The sequence below is a fragment of the Pistacia vera genome, unplaced genomic scaffold (genome assembly GCF_008641045.1).
Source record: "Pistacia vera cultivar Batoury unplaced genomic scaffold, PisVer_v2 Contig192, whole genome shotgun sequence".
Classification (NCBI taxonomy): Eukaryota; Viridiplantae; Streptophyta; class Magnoliopsida; order Sapindales; family Anacardiaceae; genus Pistacia; species Pistacia vera.
In genome coordinates, this window is record NW_022195993.1 from 1687227 (window position 1) to 1711070 (window position 23844).

General features: G+C 37.1%; 7 protein-coding genes and 2 non-coding genes across 9 annotated transcripts; 7 read left to right on the forward strand and 2 right to left on the reverse strand.

Moving 5' to 3' along the window:
- Positions 1-306: 306 nt before the first annotated feature.
- LOC116127614 (peroxidase 9) lies at positions 307-1901 on the forward strand. Its single transcript, XM_031413253.1, has 4 exons — positions 307-594; positions 835-1026; positions 1145-1310; positions 1385-1901. The coding sequence occupies exons 1-4, from the start codon at positions 328-330 to the stop codon at positions 1795-1797; spliced, it is 1038 nt and encodes a 345-aa protein (XP_031269113.1). The 5' UTR covers positions 307-327; the 3' UTR covers positions 1798-1901.
- Positions 1902-2644: 743 nt separating this feature from the next.
- LOC116127478 lies at positions 2645-6285 on the forward strand. The gene is made up of 7 exons (XM_031413138.1): positions 2645-3096; positions 3173-3315; positions 3440-3711; positions 4464-4618; positions 4901-5163; positions 5523-5585; positions 5773-6285. Exons 1-7 carry the CDS (start codon positions 2823-2825, stop codon positions 6028-6030), a joined length of 1428 nt encoding a protein of 475 aa, XP_031268998.1. The 5' UTR covers positions 2645-2822; the 3' UTR covers positions 6031-6285.
- Positions 6286-6711: 426 nt separating this feature from the next.
- LOC116127479 (26S proteasome regulatory subunit S10B homolog B) lies at positions 6712-10219 on the forward strand. Its single transcript, XM_031413140.1, has 10 exons — positions 6712-6932; positions 7405-7524; positions 7844-7980; positions 8177-8338; positions 8472-8558; positions 8655-8741; positions 8817-8954; positions 9386-9577; positions 9651-9749; positions 9934-10219. The coding sequence occupies exons 1-10, from the start codon at positions 6830-6832 to the stop codon at positions 10006-10008; spliced, it is 1200 nt and encodes a 399-aa protein (XP_031269000.1). The 5' UTR covers positions 6712-6829; the 3' UTR covers positions 10009-10219.
- A 596-nt stretch (positions 10220-10815) lies between these two features.
- Positions 10816-12641, reverse strand: LOC116127480 (TLC domain-containing protein 5-like). Its single transcript, XM_031413141.1, has 5 exons — positions 12222-12641; positions 11975-12115; positions 11710-11829; positions 11365-11460; positions 10816-11284 (listed from the first exon to the last, which is right to left on the reverse strand). Exons 1-5 carry the CDS (start codon positions 12438-12440, stop codon positions 11180-11182), a joined length of 681 nt encoding a protein of 226 aa, XP_031269001.1. The 5' UTR covers positions 12441-12641; the 3' UTR covers positions 10816-11179.
- Positions 12642-13159: 518 nt separating this feature from the next.
- LOC116127601 (protein YeeZ) lies at positions 13160-16098 on the forward strand. Its single transcript, XM_031413240.1, has 8 exons — positions 13160-13538; positions 13629-13721; positions 13804-13882; positions 13983-14061; positions 14399-14438; positions 14529-14663; positions 14911-15048; positions 15545-16098. The coding sequence occupies exons 1-8, from the start codon at positions 13300-13302 to the stop codon at positions 15834-15836; spliced, it is 1095 nt and encodes a 364-aa protein (XP_031269100.1). The 5' UTR covers positions 13160-13299; the 3' UTR covers positions 15837-16098.
- Positions 16099-16503: 405 nt separating this feature from the next.
- Positions 16504-16587, forward strand: TRNAL-CAA. The gene has a single exon. It is a non-coding gene; the product is annotated as a tRNA-Leu (tRNA).
- A 270-nt stretch (positions 16588-16857) lies between these two features.
- On the forward strand, positions 16858-16941 carry TRNAL-CAA. Its single transcript has one exon. It is a non-coding gene; the product is annotated as a tRNA-Leu (tRNA).
- A 361-nt stretch (positions 16942-17302) lies between these two features.
- LOC116127568 lies at positions 17303-20290 on the reverse strand. Its single transcript, XM_031413211.1, has 4 exons — positions 19957-20290; positions 18945-19042; positions 17832-18823; positions 17303-17723 (listed from the first exon to the last, which is right to left on the reverse strand). The coding sequence occupies exons 1-3, from the start codon at positions 20288-20290 to the stop codon at positions 17855-17857; spliced, it is 1401 nt and encodes a 466-aa protein (XP_031269071.1). The 3' UTR covers positions 17303-17723; positions 17832-17854.
- A 925-nt stretch (positions 20291-21215) lies between these two features.
- On the forward strand, positions 21216-23178 carry LOC116127593 (protein TIC 20-I, chloroplastic). Its single transcript, XM_031413233.1, has 3 exons — positions 21216-21349; positions 22037-22223; positions 22423-23178. The coding sequence occupies exons 2-3, from the start codon at positions 22046-22048 to the stop codon at positions 23058-23060; spliced, it is 816 nt and encodes a 271-aa protein (XP_031269093.1). The 5' UTR covers positions 21216-21349; positions 22037-22045; the 3' UTR covers positions 23061-23178.
- The last annotated feature ends 666 nt before the right edge of the window (positions 23179-23844 follow it).

Sequence of the window (23844 nt, forward strand, 5' to 3'; positions counted from 1 at the left end):
AATTGTGTTCAATTGAAAGGTTTAGGGTTTAGAATAAAAAGCTAAATGACAAAACTGAAGTGTGAAACCATTAACTGGAAGCATATAGAGATTTGTACTTGGAGCAGGTAAAACAGAAACACCTCTCTTTCCTAGACAAAATGGAGCAGACGCAATCATCTGCTTAAAGAGATAAACAGAAAAGTTGACATAGTCACAACTCGCCATATTAGGTGTTCCAGAGAGGATTTGGTAGGGAGAGTAGTTGATTTAATCATTATAAATATGAAAGCCAGACACAACCAGAGAGCACATTACAGAGACAGACTCTTACAACCTCAATCATCCATGGCTTTCATTAAAGTTACTATTAGTCTCATGCTACTATATTTTCTCTCAGTCACTCTCTGCCTAGCTCACCCTGGATTCAATTTTCCCTGGGGTGGTAACGGTCATTTTGGCGGAGCCAACTATGGTCTTTTTCCACAGTTTTATCAGTTTTCATGCCCCCAAGTCGATGACATTGTCATGTCAGTTCTCAAAAAGGCTATCGCAAAGGAGCCCAGGACGGCCGCCTCTTTACTTAGGCTTCATTTCCATGATTGCTTTGTTCAGGTCTCTCACCTAAATTTCTAGTACTAGACGGGAAAATGGAATTTAGATTCAAATATAAACTTATGGAATATGAGAGTATCTTCTACTTTTCTACATATTCAGTTGCATTTGCCAAGACGTTATTTACATGTCTTCATCACTTGTTTTTTTACCCTTGCTGTAGATCATGCTTCTATGTGTTTGCATGTAAAGTTCTATATTGGTATTTATGATTCTCACAAAAAGCTTGACTACTTACAGGGCTGTGATGCATCCGTCTTGTTGGATGATGGTGCAACCATAGTTAGTGAAAAGAATTCAATTCCAAATCAGAATTCACTCAGAGGATTTGAAGTGATTGATGAGATAAAGGCTAAGTTGGAAGAAGCATGTCCCCAGACTGTTTCTTGTGCAGACATTGTTGCCCTGGCCGCTCGGGCCTCCACTGTACTAGTAAGCAAGTTCAAACTTAATGTCACCGAACAATTCCTGCGGCCTGTTATTGTCTAAGAGAATTTTTGGGTGTTTTTGCCATACTAACAAATATTAATTGGTGGGTGTGATTAAACAGAGCGGTGGACCATCTTGGGAGCTCCCACTTGGAAGAAGAGACTCCAAAACAGCAAGCTTGAGTGGCTCAAACAATAACATTCCCCCACCAAACTCCACTATCCAAAATCTCATAACATCCTTCAAGCGTCAAGGTCTTGATGAAGTAGACCTTGTCGCTCTCTCAGGTAAATCAACTATACTTCTTGACAAGAATATGTACAATTATTTTGTTTTTAAGCTGTAATCACATTAATCGCAGGAGGGCATACAATTGGTGTGGCAAGGTGCGCGACCTTCAAGCAAAGGCTATACAACCAAAACGGAAACAACCAACCAGATGTGACTTTAGAGAGAACATACTATTATGGTTTGAAGTCAGTTTGCCCAATAACTGGCGGCGACAATAACATTACCCCGTTAGACTTGGCTTCCCCAGCAAAATTTGATAACACCTACTTCAAGCTTATACTATATGGAAGAGGGCTTCTGACTTCTGATGAAGTGCTTTTGACGGGAAACCTTGGGAACACAATGGCACTGGTTAAGAGCTATGCTCTTAACGAACATCTGTTCTTTGAACAATTTGCTAAGTCAATGATTAAGATGGGTAATATTAGCCCTCTTACGGGTCTCAACGGTGAAGTTAGGAAGAACTGTCGTCGACTTAATTAGGAATTTAATATTTTAAGGCCTATGTCTGCGTTTGGTTATGCTTTCCTTGTGTAATTACAACCCCAAGTTATGGTATTTATTTATAATAAACCGTAAAACTGTAGCTGTGGTGTTATTAGTAATTATCAATTGATAATGAAATATATAATTAAAATCGGTAATTATATTAAGAGTAAATGACATATTCCCACCCAAGGTTCAGTGAAATCCCGGTTGGTACTCCTGATTTTATAAATTCCAGATTCCCACCATTAGATGGATGTGTTAGTGACGACATAGGGGCATATGGTTCTCTTACCAAATTACCCTTGGACCTTCTCCTTCTTCATCTCCCCTACTCTTCTTCACAGCCCATTCCAAACCCACCCATCCCCTAACCACCACCACAGCCGCCTCTTCTTTTTCTTCTACCCATTCTTTTTTTTCTTCCTCTTCTTCTTCTTCTTCTTCTTCTCCTCGTCTCTTTTCTTCTTTTCTTGCTCCTCCTCTCTTTGTTCTTCCCTTTTATCCCTTGTCGGAATAAGCTCTGAGGCGGCTCGGGTGGGCCTGAAATGACAACCGTTTTGAGATGAAGGAAAAAGAGAAGATGGGAGGTGGAGGCAGAGATGAAGAAGAAATGGGAAGGGAAGGGATAAAAATACAATTTTAGCCTTTAACGGATAAAATAAAGGAAACGGTATCCATTTAAGGATGGGAATCTGGAATTTATGAAACCAGGGGTACCACTCGAAGATTTCAATAAACCTTGGGTGGGAACATGTCGTTTACTCTTATATTAACGCCAAATAACTGAGGATCATCGCTTTCACAACGTGAGCGCGAAACTTGTTAAGAAAAAATTATATAAAAAATAAAAATAAAAATTCAAGTATTATTTCTTCTCAGTATGGGCAATCGAGTGGAGAATTGAGATCTCGAACACTCTGTTTGTTACTCCCGATCCAAATTGAAACCCTAGAATTCTTGAACGGTAAAGAAATTGGAGATTCAGAAACTCACTCTAAATACAACCAATTGATAGAAGAATGGGCAAGCAATCAAGCGCGTTGATTACAATGCCGAAGAAGAGATGGCCACTGATGATTCTTTTACTCTTATCTCTGTCAACAGCCATGGTCTTCCTCATAAGATCCACATCCAAAACATGCAATGTTACTATTAATACTCGTACTACATCTACCACTAAAACTAGTGATACTGCTACACATTTCAGTGGCGAACAAGACCAAACAACAAATCCTCTAAATTTCATGAAGTCAAAGCTCGTTCTCTTGGTCTCCCACGAACTTTCTCTTTCAGGTAGTCTTTCTGTCTTTCTATTTCAATCCTATTTTTTTAGTTAAAATAAGAGGTAATTAATAAAATATATGTGTAGGTGGGCCACTGTTGTTGATGGAATTGGCATTTCTGTTACGGGGAGTTGGGGCGGAAGTTGTTTGGATAACTAACCAGAAGCCATCGGAACCTGATGTAGTTATTTACAGTTTAGAACACAAAATGCTGGACCGTGGTGTTCAGGTCTCTATTGTTAAAAGTTAATTTTAGATTTTATTTCTAGCTTGAATGTGATATCTCAGTTTGACTGAATGTTTTGTGTCAAAATGTCGTCAGCCTTCTTATTGTGTGTTTGGAATGCTTATAGGTCCTCTCTGCGAAGGGTAAAAAAGCTATAGATACAGCTCTTAAAGCTGATTTGGTGGTTTTAAATACGGCTGTGGCTGGAAAGTGGTTGGATGCTGTTCTTAAGGAAAAAGTGTCTCAAGTTCTTCCAAAGGTTCTGTGGTGGATTCATGAAATGCGAGGGCATTATTTCAATCTAGAGTATGTTAAGCACCTACCTTTTGTCGCAGGTGCCATGATTGATTCACATACAACAGCAGAATACTGGAAGAATAGGACTCGAGAGCGTTTAGGGTATGCTTTTTTACTTCCACAACATTACTAAGTTTGTTGAATGTTAAGTTCTTGGGTTGAATAGGACTTGAGAGCGTTTAGGGTATGCTCTAATTTGTTTTGTGTTGAGTGCAATTTTGTGTGTTGTCTTGACTATTGGATTTATATTTTACCAACCGTTTTGAAGAGTTGTCTTTCTTTATCTAGTCTTGGGATTTCTAGCTAAACATACCTATAACTTCCACAAGTTCTATCTCCATCTAGTTTTGAGAAGAAAACTAACATGTAACCATCTGGTTGTTCACCAGTATTACAGCTTCAGTTTATTGGTGATTTTATTATGTATTATATGATTTGTGTAGGAAACAAGTGTAACCAAAGGTTAGCTTTGATAGAATTGTTACTACTCTCTCCTTTCAGTGACTGACAAAGAAAGTTGCTTAAGTAGACTAGCATACTAGTATTTATGCCAACTGCACCGGACTTCAAAGTCTTGTTTGGCTGTTAGTACACAACACTATAGCTACTCCCATTGGAAACCAATGTTGGCAATGTGCATAAACTTTTATGTGTTTGATAGTCAAACTCTGAGACAAATTCACGCTAATTCTTGCTATAGCTGTAGGGATGAGGGATATTTAAGTCGACATACTTTCCCTTTTGATCTTGATTTGCATTTTTCTATAATTCCAATATTTCATTGCAGTTCCATTAGTGTTTTGAACCCAATATTATTTGAACCTAATATGCATGTTAAATTTTGTGCTTTTCAGGATTAGAATGCCTGAAACGTATGTTGTACACCTTGGAAATAGTAAGGATATGATGGAAGTAGCTCAAGATAGTATTGCCAAAAGGGTTCTCCGTGAGCATGTGCGGGAATCTCTTGGAGTTCGGGATGAAGATCTACTCTTTGCCATCATAAATAGTATGTTCTCTCCTTGTTGGCAGGACAATAATTAATTGGGTCTAATTGCCTTAGACGCATGGGTTTTAGCTTAGGATTTATTTTTTTAATGCGTAATTTATCCCTCGGTTTTACTTTGCTATCTTCAGACTGTATTCTGGACTTATTGCAACTTTCTATGTGTTCTTTTGAGTGGACTAAAAATTTCAATTTTTTGTTATGCCAATTCAGTTAGCTGTTTGCTAGGATGCCATTATACTTTTCACTTTAAATTTTTTAAGCTTTACTCAATACATGATGCAGGTGTTTCACGAGGTAAAGGTCAAGATTTATTTCTTCGCTCCTTTTATGAAAGTCTGCAATTGATCCAAGAGAAGAAACTACAGGTGCCATCAATGCATGCGGTAGTAGTAGGCAGTGACATGAATGCTCAGACAAAGTTTGAAACAGAGCTGCGCAGCTTTGTCATAGAAAAAAAAATTCAAAATCGTGTTCACTTCGTCAATAAAACCCTGACTGTAGCTCCGTATCTGGCTTCTATTGATGTTCTTGTTCAGAACTCTCAGGTACTTCAACTAAGTTTTTATGCCAACTTGTGCAAAGAAGCAAATATTAATTATGTAGTTCTGTTTCTGGTCTTGTACAAGTTTTACCTACAAAGATGGCCTATATCAGATTTAAAAGAGCTAGGAGCATTAAGTAGACTGCTGAAATTCCTCTATTCAAAGAGAATTTTTTTTTATAGGAAACTTGATGAGTACATTAAAAGTATAAAGAAGTGCAAGAGCATACCAGATGTCCACTGAACTCGAACCTGTATGATAGAACATGGAAGCCACCTTTACTGTTTCATGAATTCTGTATGTCAAAGCTCATTTTGGTTTTTGATTCACTGCTAAAGCCTGAAGTTCTTACTCATGTGTAGGCCCGGGGAGAGTGCTTTGGTAGGATAACCATTGAAGCAATGGCTTTTCAGCTGCCCATATTGGTATGCCCCTTTTATTTAACAAAAATTATGTTTCCTGATCTGCCAGTTTTAATGTTTACGTCTGACAGACATAATATTTAAATAAATTGCTTTTGCCTTTTGGTGCTTAGTTTCGAAATTTTACTGAAAAGATTATGTTTGTACTAAGTCTCTCTATTTTGATTTTGTATCATTCACAAATATTCAGGGAACTGCGGCCGGAGGCACTATGGAGATTGTAGTGAACGGAACAACGGGCTTCTTACATCCAGCTGGTAAAGAAGGTGTGACTCCTCTTGCAAATAACATAGTGAAATTAGCCACACATGTAGAAAAGAGGCTGACAATGGGAAAGAAAGGATACGAGAGGGTGAAAGAGAGGTTCTTGGAACACCACATGTCGCAGAGAATTGCTTTTGTACTGAAGGAAGTGCTGCAATATGCAAAGACCCACTCTCATACTTAACTTTTTTCTGGAACTTTAGCATTTAGTTTGAGTTGTTTAAGTCAGCTGAAAGTCACACCGACAATTTCTTGTGTAAAATATGTAGCGGGAATTTCGTACAGAAAGCATTGAGTTCTTATAAGGTTATAATTCTTTGTACATGTAGGGAAATTTCGTACAGAAACATTGAGTAATCCTTATGTACACTAGTCATTTTGCCTCCACTGTTTTCATGATACCTGGACTAGAATCTACAATTCTTTTATAGAATTTCAGCGGTGGTTTTTCAATTGAAGACATGGTTTGATCTGATTCAATTGTTTTACCTGTGAAAATATGTACCGTAAAAATTTTACTTGTCATTTTGTCTTTGATTGTTTTAATCTAAATTAGGATCATTGTATGATTTAGGAAGACATTAATACATAAAAGTTTAGACAACTGGGTGAGAATCATTGTGAGATTTTATCGAAAGGTTTACAAGGATCTAATAACAACAATTTAATATGACATAAATTTTAGGAAGGGCTGGTACGGCTGGTCCAGCTGGATGAGGTAACTGTGCAAATTCGAAACCACAGGGGTTCAAGTGTTAGTTTTCGAGAATTCAGGGGCCCTAACGTGTGCTATTTTGAAAACGGAGAAGGGTAATTCAGTAAAATTAACCTATACTACACCCCTCCTCCAAGAAAGCATATACAGATAGAAAGCAAAGCAAATCGACCCCCGGTCCAAACCCATACTAAATTTCTCCTTCAAGAAAGCATATAGAAATAGCGAGAGGAGAAAAAAGCAACCTCAACACTTGTTTGATCTAACTATGAGCGGGGAGGGAGAAGATGCCGTACGCCGTCGTACTGCAGTCACCGAGTATCGGAAGAAATTGTTACAGCACAAAGAGATCGAGTCAAGAGTTCGATCTGGTAAGTCTCATAGTCGCATCTCCGAACATCTTCAAATCTATGACTTCCATGCGGTTCACCATTCATGTCATTGACTGTTTTGTTTGTTAGGGTTTCAGTCTGTTACTTTTTCCGAATGACTAATTTTATTTTTCTAGGGTTCGTGTGTAATTGCCGATTTGCGTAAAATTAGAGCAATATTTAAGTATCTTTTTTAGTTTGATGAGTTCAGTTGTACACTCCTTTGGCTTTGATTAATCTAATGGATATTTGAGAGGCAGCTTAATATCGTAATATTGCGAGAAGTCATTTCTTGTGACTGTGTTCCCGAAACACGCTCTTACCGTTTGAAAAACAATGGTAAATCAATATCCATTACGAAATTGCATACTGGGTTGTTCTGAGGTAGTTTTGTGAGTAATCAGTATGTGTGAAACACTAGAGGCATGTTTAAGGTGGTGGATGATATTGACATGGAAATATGTATGTGCAGTAAGGGAAAATCTTAGAACAGCCAAGAAGGAGTTCAACAAAACAGAAGATGATTTGAAATCTCTTCAAAGTGTCGGGCAGATCATTGGAGAAGTTCTCAGACCTCTTGACAATGAACGCTGTAAGTTGTGCCTGACTTTTAATTCTGTATTTGCTATCTTTGTCCTCTCAAATGTTGCATCTACATTTTGTTATTTGACTTCTGAGATATAGGAATAGCTGCTGTGCTTTAATAGGTCCCATTGTTGTATGAACAAACCACTTTCAGAATTTTTTTTCCTTGTGTAGAGAAATTGTGTCAGAATAGATCAACAGAAAAAGGAATATCTTTTATTTGATTTAGGAATGCATTATGTAACTTTCTGCTTTATCTTTTTTCTTGAGATGTTTATGTAGTTCCTTTAAGAATGCAAAAAAATGATTGCCTTTCCATGTTTCAGTGATTGTTAAAGCTAGCAGTGGTCCTCGGTATGTGGTTGGCTGCCGTAGCAAAGTGGATAAGGAGAAGTTGACTTCAGGAACAAGAGTGGTTCTTGATATGACAACACTCACAATCATGCGAGCTCTACCACGTGAAGTAAGTTATAATTTATTTATTTTTAAATGTGGGTTGCAATCTAAGGGGACAAATTAATAGTCAACCACATTAATGTTCATCTAAAATTCTAAGTCATCAAGTTCCTATGTGGATATTTAATCTAGCTTTGTTTATGGTAAAGAAAAGGGATATTGGTAGATCTGATGCCCATACATGGTATGATTTGGGATAACAGGTTGATCCAGTTGTTTATAACATGCTGCATGAAGATCCTGGCAATGTTAGCTATTCTGCTGTTGGTGGTTTATCTGATCAGATCAGAGAATTGAGGGAATCTATTGAGCTACCTCTCATGAATCCTGAGCTTTTTCTTAGAGTCGGAATTAAGCCTCCCAAGGTATATATTGTTTCTTTTCTTTGCCCTTATTCTCTATTTTGTACTATTTGCTCTCACAATGATAGTATTATAAGCCATATGTTGTGATGCTTGCCCTCTTAACTGTACTATTTCACATTGTCTGGTCTCCCAGGGTGTTCTTCTTTATGGGCCTCCTGGCACTGGCAAGACGTTGTTGGCAAGAGCAATTGCTAGTAATATAGATGCTAATTTTTTGAAGGTTAGATCTTGTTTCTGCATCCTGACATTTTGTTTCATTATTATGTGCAATGTTCCCTTGGAATTCTGATACATTCTATCTTCTGATATGATGTAGGTTGTTTCGAGTGCCATTATTGATAAATACATTGGCGAAAGTGCTAGGTTGATAAGAGAAATGTTTGGATATGCACGTGATCACCAAGTAAGAGCCCAGATTTTGTGAATACTTATTTTTCCCTTATATCATCTTTCCTGATTGTTTGATTTGTTTGAGCAGCCGTGCATCATTTTTATGGATGAAATTGATGCCATTGGTGGGCGACGTTTCAGTGAAGGTACTAGTGCTGACCGTGAAATTCAAAGAACACTGATGGAATTGCTTAACCAGCTTGATGGGTTTGATCAACTTGGCAAGGTATTTTCCTTGGTTTATGACATTGACTTGGATTTAAAGCATGCTTTCTAAGAGCCCCTGGTTCACAACCACCCAAGTTTTTTATGGTGGACACAGGTGTCCACAGAGGGAATGTGTAAGAAATCTTATAGTTCGTTCCCCAGCATCTGCATTCTCTGTCCTATGTGGGATATTTTGCATGTACTTGCAAAGACTTTGTTCGTTTTCTTATATGTGATTTATGGCAGTAGCTAGGTTGTGGAACCTTTTACTGATTCAGTCCTTTGCATCCATGCTTTTGATAAATTGTCATAGTTTATTGTAACGAAATGATTTTCACCAAAACTTTTTCCCAGTATGAGTATGTTTGAGTATATGTGTGTTTCCATTTGTTTAAAAACCGTTTTAATCTAGTGGATAAAAATTGATTATGTTAAAATTTCATTTTGTAGGTTAAAATGATAATGGCCACCAACCGACCTGATGTCCTTGACCCTGCACTTCTACGTCCAGGCCGTCTGGACAGGAAAATTGAAATCCCATTGCCAAATGAGCAGTCACGCATGGAAATCCTTAAAATTCATGCTGCAGGCATAGCCAAGCATGGTGAAATTGATTATGAAGCTGTAGTAAAGCTTGCAGAGGTGAGTAGGAGTGGCTTGTCTTTCTATCATTGGTTGCTTTATTACGACACACTGACTTATGCAATTACTTCAGGGGTTTAATGGAGCCGATCTCCGAAATGTATGTACTGAGGCTGGAATGTCTGCAATCCGTGCAGAGCGTGACTATGTGATCCATGAAGATTTCATGAAGGTAAGGCTCTGATTCTTTGGTTCTGATGAGCAATTTATGATACGGAAGGCCGGGATTCTTCCTGCAGTTTGTGCCAAATTGTTTGTATAAATTTTTCTGGAAGGAGAAAAATAATGACTATATATGTGGCCTTCAAAAATAATTCTGTGCTTAAGCATTGGCTCTGCGCTTGAACCATTTGCAGGCTGTCCGGAAGTTGAACGAGGCAAAGAAACTTGAATCAAGTGCACACTACAATACTGATTTCGGAAAAGAGTAAAAGACATTTTTGAAGCCAAGGATGTTTGGGCAGTGCGATTTCAGATGTAATTTTGCTTTCTGTTTTCGTTAAAATGCTACTATACCCTTTTTCTATTTAATGTAGTACCTTGGGTGATGTAATGCACTATATTTCAGCACAGTTTTTCACTATAAAGGATGGTGCACAACTGTATTTCTTAATCATTAATTAATTGCAGCTTAATACTCAACACAGTCCACTTGGGTGGTTGCAGTTAGCGGTGTTGTACTGGTCGGATGTCAAGTCACCCCTGAATTTATATATTAATTGGTGTCCATATTCCATAAAAGCTTTTTCTCTTTCTTCACCTGGCATGGCCTGGTGGCCATTGAAATTGAAAGTGAAACCTGAAACCTGTGTGGGACATTGCCCTATCACAGTTAAGAAACATTTATGAGTGAGGAAAAGTATATGTAAGGAATCTGGGTTCTCTATAAAGCTTTGGAGGATCAAAATAGCACATGGTACTTGTGTAATTTCACGGTTTGTGTTCATTTTATAATATTTTGCTGAATCTATCACTTAAGTATAATCAAAGCATATCGTTTTTGTTTCAAAATTTCTGAAGAAATTAATTACTGCTTTCAATAAATTTGTAACCCGAACATTGACCTCTACTGTTGGTTCGTGTTAGATTGCTTATTTGCTATTTCTTTTTTATTAGTCTTTTGGATTCAATACAGGTTTCTTTCCTCCCAAAAAAATCATTGGTGATTCATGTTGGTTGGCGGTTTGGAGGATTATTATATTTAATTTTGAAGACTTCTAAGACAAAAGAGAATGAAAGCATTGATGTGATATCAGGGCAGTTTGAACTGATTAATTCTTGCTCTTGAAAGTGTTTTTGCAACCCTTTGGGAAGGCTAGTCCCTTCACTCCCTTGCAATTTGCAAAGCATGTCCAGAGCAATGAATTATGCCCAGTTGTAATGAGTGTTGGAGAAACGTTTACTAGTTGGCATAGTTATTGCGAACGTGATTGTCATTTTCTTTTCAATCAATTATTGCTACTGCCAATTATCTAAATATAATTCAGTCCCCCAGATCTGTTGCCGGAAATTGAAGTTCAGCCTCAATTTAGCACTCTGACAATTTCACATTTTGGGGAAATACAATAATAACACATCTGGGGGAATACAAGGTTGAGTCCATCAAACAACTTTTTTGGATGTCCATTTGGCAAGCTTGTATCTCACCATCCTTGCTATTTTGTAGAACCAAAAAGTACTCACTAGCTGCAGTCCAACTGCCATTGCCTAAACGTCACAGCATAATGAATTAATATCTAACAAAGTTTGTTAGAAAGACGAGTCTTTAAGGAGTTGAATTTCATTACCTTGATTACGACTGGATTGTTGGCTGATACAGTTACGAAAGTGAGATAAGGCCCACATCCCATTCTTGCTAAAGAGAATATGGCTGCAAATAATAGCTGACCAATTCAACACAGCTAAAGTTAGTTTTTTTTTTTTTTTTTTTTCCTTTCAGATAGAGTCTTATAAAATTATGCTCAAAACTGCGATTGTGATTTGGGGTCTGGATACTAATCCCTTGTTTATAAAAGACTCGCAAAGATATGAATGATAAACAAGGTGTAGCTTGTGTTAACTTAAGTTCATGCCGTCTGGGCTTCAGAAAAATTAGGTAGGAAGGGTTCAATGTCCAAAGAAGTAGAGCTTACGTCGGCTATGAAATTAAGGCCAGTGTCCCTGTAACCGAGCTCTTTGAGAAGTTCTCTCAAGTGGAGGAAAGGGCTGGAGATCTCCGTTATCCATATTGCAGCTACCAACTCTGATCCGCACTATAAATGTAATATAGAATTAACAGTAACCCATGGAAAAGGTTCAAAAAAAGAACTTCAACCAAACAAACATACATGCCATATAAATTTAAGTTTGACATGGTAGATAAAGCTTTGTTGTTGGCAGTCTTAACACAAAGGGTACCTTTTCATATGCAAGGCCTGCTCCAAGTCCAACGATGCTGACCAAATGATGAACCATGTTGTCAAGATTATCTTTCTTGTCAAACAGGCAACAGACTAGATCATATATCATGTAAGCAACTGTTATAGCTAATGTTTGCATCTGCATGCCATGTTTTAAGATTTATCATCATGAAAATGCCATGCGACAGGGAATTAAATATAAGCTCTTAAAAGTAAAAAATTCCAGAACTCAGTATGGTGATTACCTGGCGAGGGGAAGATTTTGAAGCCAAAGGACAAACCGGGCATCTCCAATCTTCCACAGAGAGCAAGGCTAATGTTACAGCTAAAGTGGCGTGAATAGTAGAAACGAGACGATTGCAGAATTCAAAAGAACGTTTTGGTAAGATATTTCTAATTAACAGAAAAACTGTGGCCCATAAAACTACTCCCAATCCAACCAACTTTATATTGTAGTCATCCATAGAATCCAATTTCTGAGCAATGCCAAAACTAGGAGGAAATATGAAGAATAATCTGGGAACAAAAGGGAGCCGAGTTGATTTGACTAGAACAAGAAGAAATAGAATGGGTTATGGAGAAGCTGTTCTGGACAGGACAGCAATCTGTTTATAGTTGAACTTCATAAATGAGCTGTCAAAAAATAGGTGACTTACGTAGCCAAACTTAGCGGCTATGTATATGTTACAACGTGATTACCTACAATGCAGAATTAAATCTGTAAGATTCAACCCAAACTCTCAATTATAGTAATAAATATTAAATAATACATGTTTATATCGTCTCTCTTTATTTATTGCGTAATTAAATTTTGAATATAAAAAAAGCTGGTGGTTGCAGGTGACCAATAAGGTTCTTTTTGCTTGATCAATTATGCAAATTCAATTATTATTAATAATGTTGCTCAAGAACCGTGTGCTATCAACTAACTCAATTGTTAATTTATATTCTATTATTTTTTAAGCCATTTGATTAATCCATGATTAACAAGATTGTTATTTTCGGACAGAAATTAATTCACCAGGACAACTAAGCTAGGCCCGCGGCAGGCAATTCTGTAGTTGACTTGATTTAGATGTTTCAAATGACTTCAATACGGCTTGGAGATGAGTCATTATCCGACTTGTCATTTTGACAATTTAAAAACGTAAAAACGACATACCGTTCACTTTTTACTTACTGAAACGACTAATCAATCATTCACAAACATAATTACTTGATTTGATCTTTTTCGTAGTTGATTTTGAAGGTCATTTCCGCCAAACCAGTCCATCCGTGGGCCGTACGTTGACTATATCGGGTTTTGTCGATCCGATTTTTCTGATGGAGATTTGTAAATTACCGGCTCGATTTTCTGGTATTCCTTTACAATTCAGCGCTGTTGCAAGAACTCCTGGTCATACAAGAGCCCGTCGGTCAACGATTTTTCGGTGTTCAACTGTAACCGCCGCGTTTAGCAGTTCTCAAACGTACAAATTAGAGCGGTCTCAAGGCAAAATGTTTATTCTCGGCATGGGCTTTGTCGGACAAATCTTCGCACAAGAGCTCAAGAATGAAGGCTGGTAAAATTCATCTTCTCTTTTATTGTTTATATTTAAATTGAGCTTATATATATATTCTGTATTAATTGAAACTCACATTGACTTGATTAGGGTTGTGTCTGGGACTTGCACGACTGATATGAAGAAGGAGGAACTTCAAGAGAGGGGATTTGATGTTTACCTTTTCAATGCGAATGAACTTGAGTGAGTGTATTTTTTTATTTTTTATTTTAAAAATAATTGATCAAAATTAGCTATTTATTTTGTTTTTGTTATTGTTTCTCAGACTGAGGATTTTAGATTCTTTGAAACATTATTCTCATCTTCTTGTGTCTATTCCACCTGTTGTTGGTGTTGGTGATCCGGTATGCAAGAGTGTTTCATCAATTTGTGTTTAATTTTCCCCTAATGGTCACTCTCAGTTTGCTAGGCTGTCTGCCTCATAGTTTTCTTGTGAATTTGTAGATGCTTCAGCATGCAGAACTTTTACGAAGTACATTAGTGGATGGACATCTTCAGTGGCTTGGTTATTTGTCATCGACTGGTATGTATTAATTGTTGTTGCTTTCAAGCAAATATATGCATAATGTCATACATTTTAATATAAAAAAACATGAACATCTGTGGTTATGTATAAACTATCTTGGCGCATTGTTCTCTTATTTGGTTTGTGGACATATGTCCTAGTGTATGAGTATATTCAGTGACTTGGTTTATTATATACATGCATATACAATAGACGCAGTCTGAAAGTGAAACATCATCAAAATGATCATGTGAATTGTTGCTACTAGAAGTACTGTTTATCACTCTGGAGTTCTCATTAATCTTATTGTGTTGGACACTGGACTAAGAAATTGATTATTGCTTCTATCTGGCAGGTGTATATGGACATTGTGGTGGTGTGTGGGTAGATGAGGAGTAAGTGAGTGAATCTGATCCTTTCGGCATAAATTGTTGTGCTAAGCTGACATTATATCTTGCTAAAAAATAATTATTACCCTGTGACAGTTATCAGGCTAGTCCTACAACCGAGTTAGGTAAATTTAGGTTAGCTGCTGAGGAAAGATGGTTAAATCTTGCACATGATATTGGGCTCTCATCACAAGTATTTCGGCTTGGAGGTATCTATGGCCCTGGTAGAAGGTTGGAATCCATCTATGAGATACACCATATATGCTAGTTTTTCTTTGTGTTTGTATGTGTGGTGGTTAATAGTGAAGTATCGATAAATTGCTTAGTCATGCCAATCTAATTTCATAGTCTGTGTACATATTCTGATCTTTTTAGCTTTTGCTAACTGATCACTTAAATGTTTATTTTGGTCTATTGCCTGTGCTCAAAATGGAGCTAACATTTGGTTAATATTCTAAGAAACTATTTTTGCTTGCAGTGCTGTTGACACAATAGTTAGGCAGGTACCTCTGTCAGAAAGTCAGAAATTGAGAAGTTCCAGGAAATACACATCTAGAATTCATGTTGATGATATCTGTCAAGTACTGAAGGCCAGCATTCATAAACCGTCTTCTGGGTAAACTTCTAATGTCAATCTTTTTGATCCCAGTTCTGTTCTGTGCATTACTTTTTCGAGTTGTGAGATGCCAAGAGTGAACAATAGTTCAATAGAATTCTAAATATGCACTATTTTCACAACAGAATCTTCTAGTAGACTATCTGTTTTTCATAAATAAAAAATCTGTCAACCTGAAACTGAAGACCTCAAAATTTCTGAAGATGAAATTAAATGTTTCTTGTGTTTTGTGTGTGTCATCTTATGGCCACACATTTCATGGCTTGGGAATTAGTCTATAGTATGTTTTTAGTTGGTTGCATGCAGACACACATTAAGAGCATGCAGAAGCAAGGATATGTTTTCAATAACGATCTGTCATTCAATATACGTACAATTTGAGCATGTTCATCATTTTTTTTTTTTTTTTTTGGGGGTGTGTCTGCCTAATAAATTTACTGATATACCTGAAACAGGGAAATGGTTTTTACTTAACCCCTTAGGTTTCCCAATTTAGGAATATATACAATGTTGTTGATGATTACCCTGCTCCACGAGAAGAGGTATTTGCATATGCATTGGACTTGGTTGAGGAAAAGTGGCCTGGCAGATTCAAACAACGCACATCTGTGGAGGAAGCAGAACCATTTTGTACAAGGGGAAGTTCGAGGGGCGAGAAGCGAGTTTCTAATGCACGTATCAAGAAAGAATTAAGTGTAAGGCTTTTGCATCCAAGTTATAAATCAGGATTGCGGAGCATTATTGACCAAATGGAGAAGCCATATCAAAGCAGTCTCTTATGTTCATGAGTAATAACATCACCAAACAATTATCTCAATCATGCACGATAAAAAGCCTCTTTCTATCGGACAAAAAGAAATTTGACAATTGGGGATGCTATAGATGTATTGTATTTTGTAAGTGGCTGTACATATATCTATGTATTTAATATGATAAGTGAAATATCGACTAGTTTGGCACCTTGAAAAATAGAAATTAGTTGAAAAACTAAATCAATTGGATTGAAATAAGACTCTTAAATCGTTCAGAATGTTTATAGTTTTATACTGATTAAGTTGTGTTTTATTTTGTCCTTTTATATAGGTTTGTCTATAAGGTTATCAATTCAAAAGAGGTCATTATGGAAATCGACACTTATAGCATTCGTCAATATATTTATTAAGTGGGTTATTATATCCGACCTTGAGAAATAGTGAAATAAAAATTGCACTCACAATTTTTTAGAAGTATTGTATACCCCCTGAATTATCATTTACCCTTTGAGAAAGTATTGGAAACTCTCCTATGGCTATCAGGGATTATATATTACTTTTCAAAAATAGTAAGTGTATTTTATACTTCACCATCTTTCATGCTTAAATAAATCCCTTATTAAGATAATCACTTAAATGATGTTTAGAAAAACCGAAATCAGATGATTAGAAATACATTGATGATGTTTAAAAGATCAGCCAAGTCAGGATGGCCGAGTGGTCTAAGGCGCCAGACTCAAGTTCTGGTTCTCGAAAGAGAGCGTGGGTTCAAATCCCACTTCTGACAGCGTTTCAATTATCTAAATTTCATCTTACAATTTTCATTTGTCTATTGCTATTTTGCAGTAACATCCAGCACGAAGCCATCTGGCTATAATAATTTTCCTATTTTAGACATAAAATATCAAGAAAAACTTATCATATTCCTATCCCTACTGATGAACATAACGTGCCAGGTTGGGAACAATGCACTCAACCGTGATTAGTGGAGAAAATTAAATGCTACGTTTCTGTGTTTTAAATGTGCTTAGGTATACACGCTTTTCTATTTACNCAAGTCAGGATGGCCGAGTGGTCTAAGGCGCCAGACTCAAGTTCTGGTTCTCGAAAGAGAGCGTGGGTTCAAATCCCACTTCTGACAGCGTTTCAATTTTCTAAATTTCATTTTACAATTTTCATTTGTCTCTTGCTATTTTGCAGTAACATCCAGCACGAAGCCATCTGGCTATAATAATTTTACTATTTTAGACATAAAATATCAAGAAAAACTTATCATATTCCTATCCCTACTGATGAACATAACGTGCCAGGTTGGGAACAATGCACTCAACCGTGATTAGTGGAGAAAATTAAATGCTACGTTTCTGTGTTTTAAATGTGCTTAGGTATACACGCTTTTCTATTTACCTTTTTCTCTTCAAACTTCGAAGGCTTCATTGAGTGCATCGTATTCGTATATATGTCGCGGTTCATTGGAATTCATTTATGATATACGCATAAGCAATCAAAAGTAGGCAATATTTCATAGCATCTTCGCAAAATTCCTACATGTAAAATATTTCCAAATATCATCTACAGCTGAAAAAACAAATGACTTCATTTTTTTGTCTCTCTATCTCCCAAAAGCCCACTATAACATTCATTTTATTCCTGCAAGCCCCAAAAACTACACCATATTTCTGCCCTGCTACTAGGCCAACTGGCTATAAAAAATGGTTCAATTAGGACTCAAGTAATCGTGTGGGTCAATGACGAGTATCCTACAGAAGCCTGTTATACGATTACCTTGAAATAGAAAAGAGGAATCTATAATATTAAGGAACCCTGGATTTCAGATATCAAATGCATCACAGCCAGAATGTCTAATGGCAGCCTGCCTCAAGGTTCACAAAATAACCATATCACCAGCATTTCTGGGAAATCCTGAAAAGAGAAACATCTAAATTAATCCACAAAGCTATATACTTTTAAATAAAACATTTCAAATATAAAGATGCTAGAATGCAACAAAAGTGAAACAGAGATGCTCACCTAGTACCAGTTGAGGAGGTAACTCAATTTTTCCTATATCTGGCCCAAAAACTCTTCTTCTGGACTGAATCTTTCTCTGTTAGTGATCTATTCCACTTTGACCCAAGAGAAAAATGTCGCCGCAAGAAAGGCTTTGCAGAAGAGCTCCTTGTACTAGAACTGGCTTCTGTCTTGGAAAATTTTCCATCTTGTTTGACATCTTTTTGGTAATCAAAATTCTCTGAATCACAGTCAAGATAACTATCCACAACTCGGTTTCTAGATATCTTATGGTATTTTGTCTTTAATTCTGCTTCCGCTTTTAAAGCTTTTCTAGACATCTTTGAGACTTGCTTCTCTCCAACTGTACATATTGGGCAAGTTGGGTCATATCTGTCAGTGTCTGCTGCTGTCATAACCTCCAAACACTCAGCATGGTAAACATGTCCACAGACAAGCACAGAAACCACTGCGAGTTCATTGTGAACCGAAATTCTCTGGCTGCACCATGAAGATCTCTCTGTCAAGAGCTTTGAACATGCCCCACAAGTTTGCAGATCTATGGAGGGTGAACATGAGAACCTACTGCTGGATCCACTTATATTACCACGACCAGAGCTCAGATGTTCACTGTCAAAAGACCACCTCTCTCTTTGTGAAGAGGCCACAAGCTCGGAAAAAGTGCGCATGGACCACCCATCAGAAGAACCACCATATGATCCAGCAGTTAAGTCATTGCTGCACGTGGAAAGTACGAAAGAAGACCTTCCTTCAGATACTGGGTAATTATTAGGTGATTTCAATCCTAAGATTCGACTATCAGAAACCTGTCTCAACAGCCTGTGGCCAGGTGAACGGCGAGCCCTTCTAGATGGGGTTGAACTAGGAGGAAGTGGATGAGGATGGGTAGACAAAGGATCAGTTATTGGTGTAGAAAATGACGAAGGTATGGAAAATGAAAGCTTCTGTGTTGATGTATCAGCAATATTTGGTGATTCTTCCAAGCTCTTCACCTAATATATCAAAAGAGGCCAAGATGTATATTCATGGATAGAGAGAATAAAAATCACGGGAATCAGCGAGAATAAAAAAAAAAAAAAGAAGAGACACAAATACCATCCTGTGCTAACTCACCTCCTCAGGAAAATTACAAGCCATGGAACTCAATTCAGCAGAATAATTGCTTGCCATGGGTATGTCTGGACAAAGAATGTAAAAATACATCAAATAAACTACAATAAAATCAAACAAAACCGAGGTTGCATTCTATGAACCATATTACTTATGGCATCATACAATAAAATGGAAGTAGAGCAAGCGAAAGCATCATGAATCATACTATACTTGTGGAATCTCTTTATCCTAATTCATAGTTCTTTAACTAGTACAACAGAGTACTTTAACAGATTTAATCAAAACTAAACTAATTTTTTAAAATAGCCAACCAACCGCATGCAAGCTGTTGAAAGCAGGAAAAAACAAATCCCTAAATTATGTTGAAAGCAGGAAAAAACAAATCCCTAAATTATGTTGAAAGCAGGAAAAAACAAATCCCTAAATTATTCTTTCTTTATACTGCTGCCACGGAAAAGAAAAGGTTCAGGTACATTCTCAAATTATCTTATACACTAATATGACAATTATATTAACATGAGGCAATGCATTGAGGTCAATAAGATCTGTGATGAGACAAATGTTCTAAATGTACAAAATGTGAAATCTTTCTACAATGATCTCCAGAAATTAATCACAAAAATAGGGGAAAAAGAAAAGTGCATCCATTTGACTCCTATTTACACTTAACCCAAAAACGAAAAATAGTAATCTGAAAATCCTTGGTCCAACAGACAAAGTTGTCCAGACACCAGAGTGAGTAAGCTCAGGGGCAGCCAGAAAGGGTTTAGATACATGGTTGTATAGACAACAAAAAGTGTTTAGAACATATCCCCAAACCAGAATATCCATTTCTGAAGAATTTAAATTCAAATAATTAAACATGGTAAAACCATTTCTCCATGAATCAGTGATTTACGAGATTCTAGAATGGCATAAATCTAAAATATACACTTCTGTAAGAATTTAAATGCAAATAATCAAACATGGTTTTCCACGAAAAATTATAAACAGAGCCAATTACAAAATTTACCTGATGGTAGCGCAATAAAATTTGCACCCCTTTCTCCATGGACCAGTGATTTACAAGAGATGGGTGTTCCGGAATTCTCAAGGTTTCCCCCATCAGAAAGATTACCCCTTTCAGAACCTGATAATCCTTTTATTTCCCTGCTTGTGTTTGTGCTGACTCCATGAGACACTTGGTACGAAGAATCCTCAATTTCACCAGCCACACGCCTTTGATGATCCCAGCGAAAGCTCCATGTTGGCGAGCATGTGATGTTCCTACGTGAAGTTTCAGTTCCAGTTCCAGTTCTACTGGGGAGAGTTCCATCTCTAGCAGCAACACAGCAAGCCGACCCCATAATCGCTCATATACAGGAAGGCCTATCTAACGAGCTTGCATGAAATCAAGAGGTAGATGAAACCCCAACAGGAAGCAGTTACATAGAGATTACATCTACTATTTCCTGTCAAACAAATATGACAAAAATTAAAATGGTTTTCAGATTCCACCAAATTACAATTAAATTCATTTAACTTCAACTAAGAGCAAACTCAAATCACATCCCCAAACAAACAGTTAAATTAGTAATATTTCCATCAAAAGCAAAATGCATTTAAATCAATCCCAATTCATTAAATGAACAATTAAAACCATTTCCAATTAAGCAATAACAAAGCAGAGCTCATCCTCGAACGAGGAAAAGATAAAAAAAATAAAAACCCAAAAACTATACCCCGCATACAAGCTTATACGAACTATAAAATTGGCTGTGGGAAGTAAGGATAAATCTCGATTACAGTCCAAATCAAAAAAATTGAACATAATTTCGGACAAAATAGGAGTTTAAAATAGTCAGGCAACAGCTCACCCTTGCAAGGCAAGATATCGTGGTGACAGCGGAACTTTTTATAGCCGATAAAAAGTGAAATATGTTTCCAATTAGAAGGGCTTCGCTGGCTGTATTGTCTCACCGAGTTTTCGTGTGTCTCTCGCCTTTATCTTTACTTAATCTCTTCGTACCTGACAGGATCCCTTATCGCCGGTCGGTTTTTCTCGCTTCCTCTTTTTCTCTTTTCTTCTCTCGCGGAATCCACGACGAGGGTTCTTTAGGCAGCCGCAGTAGTGCCGCACCAACCCCAATTATATATGGGCCCTAGAGCCCCCCAAAAAATTTAAACTGGGCTGACCTGAAGTAATTATTAAGGGCCTCTGCAAAATTAAAATGAAGATGGGCCTGGGTTTGATATATTTGACCCAACTTTGGCCCGTGAAAACACTGACTCCGGCTAATTAGAAGTGAGATCTACTGCTAACAAAGATAGGATAGGCTATGAAACCGAGAGAGGACGGCGAGAAACCCTAGTGAATTCGCACAGTATCAGTTTAGGTGTCTCTCTTCATCAAATTTCAAGTCAAGGTAATTTCTTTATGTAATTTGAGTCCGGGAGATTTGATTAAGTTTTTTTTTTAAATTTTTTTTTTTTTTTTCATTTCTAAGAAAATAGAAGGCACTGACAACAGTGACAAGTTTGGAATTTTAAGCGAAGCTTCCTACTTTTTAATTGTAAGGGACAATATTGAAGAAATACGAAGCTCAAAAATGTCTGTTATGTGGTTTTTGATTGATTCTATATCACATGTTAATTCTGTGCACAAGGTTTATGAAGAACGAATTTAGAGGTCATTGTACAGAGGGATTTTTTAGATTTTTTTATTATCATTTTCTTTATTCTTTGTGCATTTCACCTTCTTTGTTTGTGCTCATAAGTCGGTTTGTAGTATGAGTTTTTATGGTAGAGACCTTTCTCTCATGCAACATGTTTGATAATTTGTGTTAGAGCAGTTAGCAAGGTGTATAAGATGCTCAATATAGTTTTTGGGTGCATTTGCTGTGATCTTATGTTGCTAATGAGTTGGTGCACAATGTTGATGATATCTAGTCATCATCTGTAACTTATCATCTGTAGAAGCCTTTTAAATATATAATTTGTGCCCTTGTGCTGGAAACGAATGGAATGTTGATCTTGATAATGTCATAATGGGCAATGTTCCATATTTTGGTATACATATTTCCTACATTCTTCTGAAATTGTTTTTCATATAGGTTTTGGCAATGATTCTAAATGGATGCACAATGCTTTCTGGTGGTGTCCTTATGAATTCTAAAGCATGTAAGCCAAAGCATAGTAGCTCCATTTTGGCAAGTGTGCCATGTTTGCCCCCTCATGCGACAACTTTAGGTTCCAGTAGTTCATGGGGACCTTATCAGTGGAAATCCTGGTCTTCTGGAGGTACGTCTATCCTTGTCCAGAGTTGTCTCTCATTTGTGACATTGTAAAGATTATCTCAAGTTGAACATTGAATTAGGCTTATCACAAAGCTGAACCTTCTTTTAGAAGGCATAAAATTTTATTCTATCCTGAGGATTCTGAAGTGCCCCAGAGCTTCAGACAAGTTGTTTTTATTTTAATTCATATTTTTGAACTGTAGGTGTTCCACTCTTGCACCTTTCTGCTGCATCAAGCCCACTTTTAAGTGGGGATCAAGGTAGTTTGTCATGCACAATCTCCTCCTTACCTAGGAGACGTAGATCTCATCTTTCACCTAGAGCTTCAAAGGATGTTCCATCCAGCTTCCGCTATCCTCCTATGACCAAGAAACCAAGGTGGTGGTGGAGGACTTTAGCATGCATCCCCTATTTAATGCCACTTCATGAGACGTGGATGTATGCAGAGACTGCGTATAACTTACACCCTTTTTTAGAAGATTTTGAAATGGTCACCTACCCATTCCTTGAAGCCCTTGGCACATTGCCAAGCTGGTTTTTGATGGCATACTTTTTTGTTGCATATCTTGGAGTGGTGAGGAGAAAAGAGTGGCCTCACTTTTTCAGATTTCATGTGGTAATGGGCATGCTATTGGAGATTGGCCTCCAGGTGATAGGGACTGTGAGCCGGTGGATGCCACTAGCAGTATACTGGGGTAAAGTGGGAATGCACTTTTGGACAATTATGGCATTTGGATTCCTTTTCACTGTTTTAGAGGCTATACGGTGTGCTCTTGCTGGTATGTATGCTGACATCCCTTTTGTGAGTGATGCTGCATATATCCAAATTCCATATGAATAGGGAGGTAGATTTGGGAGAATATTTTTGTTTTTCATTTTCTGGTGGTTCTATTGTATCGGGTCTTTTGAGCAGAAATGTATGAATTAATTTGAAAATTGCCTTGTACAAAGGTTTTAAATGTAATCGGTTATGTTTGTGCTTACCACTCATTTTCAGCTGCTCTTATGGTTATCCCTATGCCTCTAATGAATGTTGGGATGGCATGTGGCTAGGTTTAAAATTTTCTCTTTGTTTCTATATTCTTTGTAGATCAGCTTGCTTCCAAATGGTTTGATGTGTACCTCCTCATGTTTTTATTTAGGCATGTGGATGTGAGTGAAACCTAGATCTTCATTAGAGATATCAAATATGTTATGTAGTCCCAACAATCCTGAAGTCCTTTGATATTTTATGTTCTCAGATTTTACAAAATATACAAGGTGCAATTGATGATGAATACTTTAGAGTTTGATTTCCAATATCTTTCCCAATTTTTTTTTTTGTTTTTTTTCTTTCTTATCGTACACACACTATGGTTTTTACATTAGTAATTATAATACCCGTATATCAAATCCAAGTTTATCTGCTCATTTGGCATTAAAACGACAACCAAGCCTGGGCAACTAAAGTAAACGAGAACAGCTCCTAGCTTTTATCAGTTTATGTTTGGAAATATCACTATGCATTACTGTCAATCTTGATTGCCTTAACAGAAGAACTGTATGATACACCGATTCCAGTGGAGCCTTTGTCATGCAAACAAGATTTGGCTGTAGGCAATTGACGTGCTTACGTTTTGAGTATG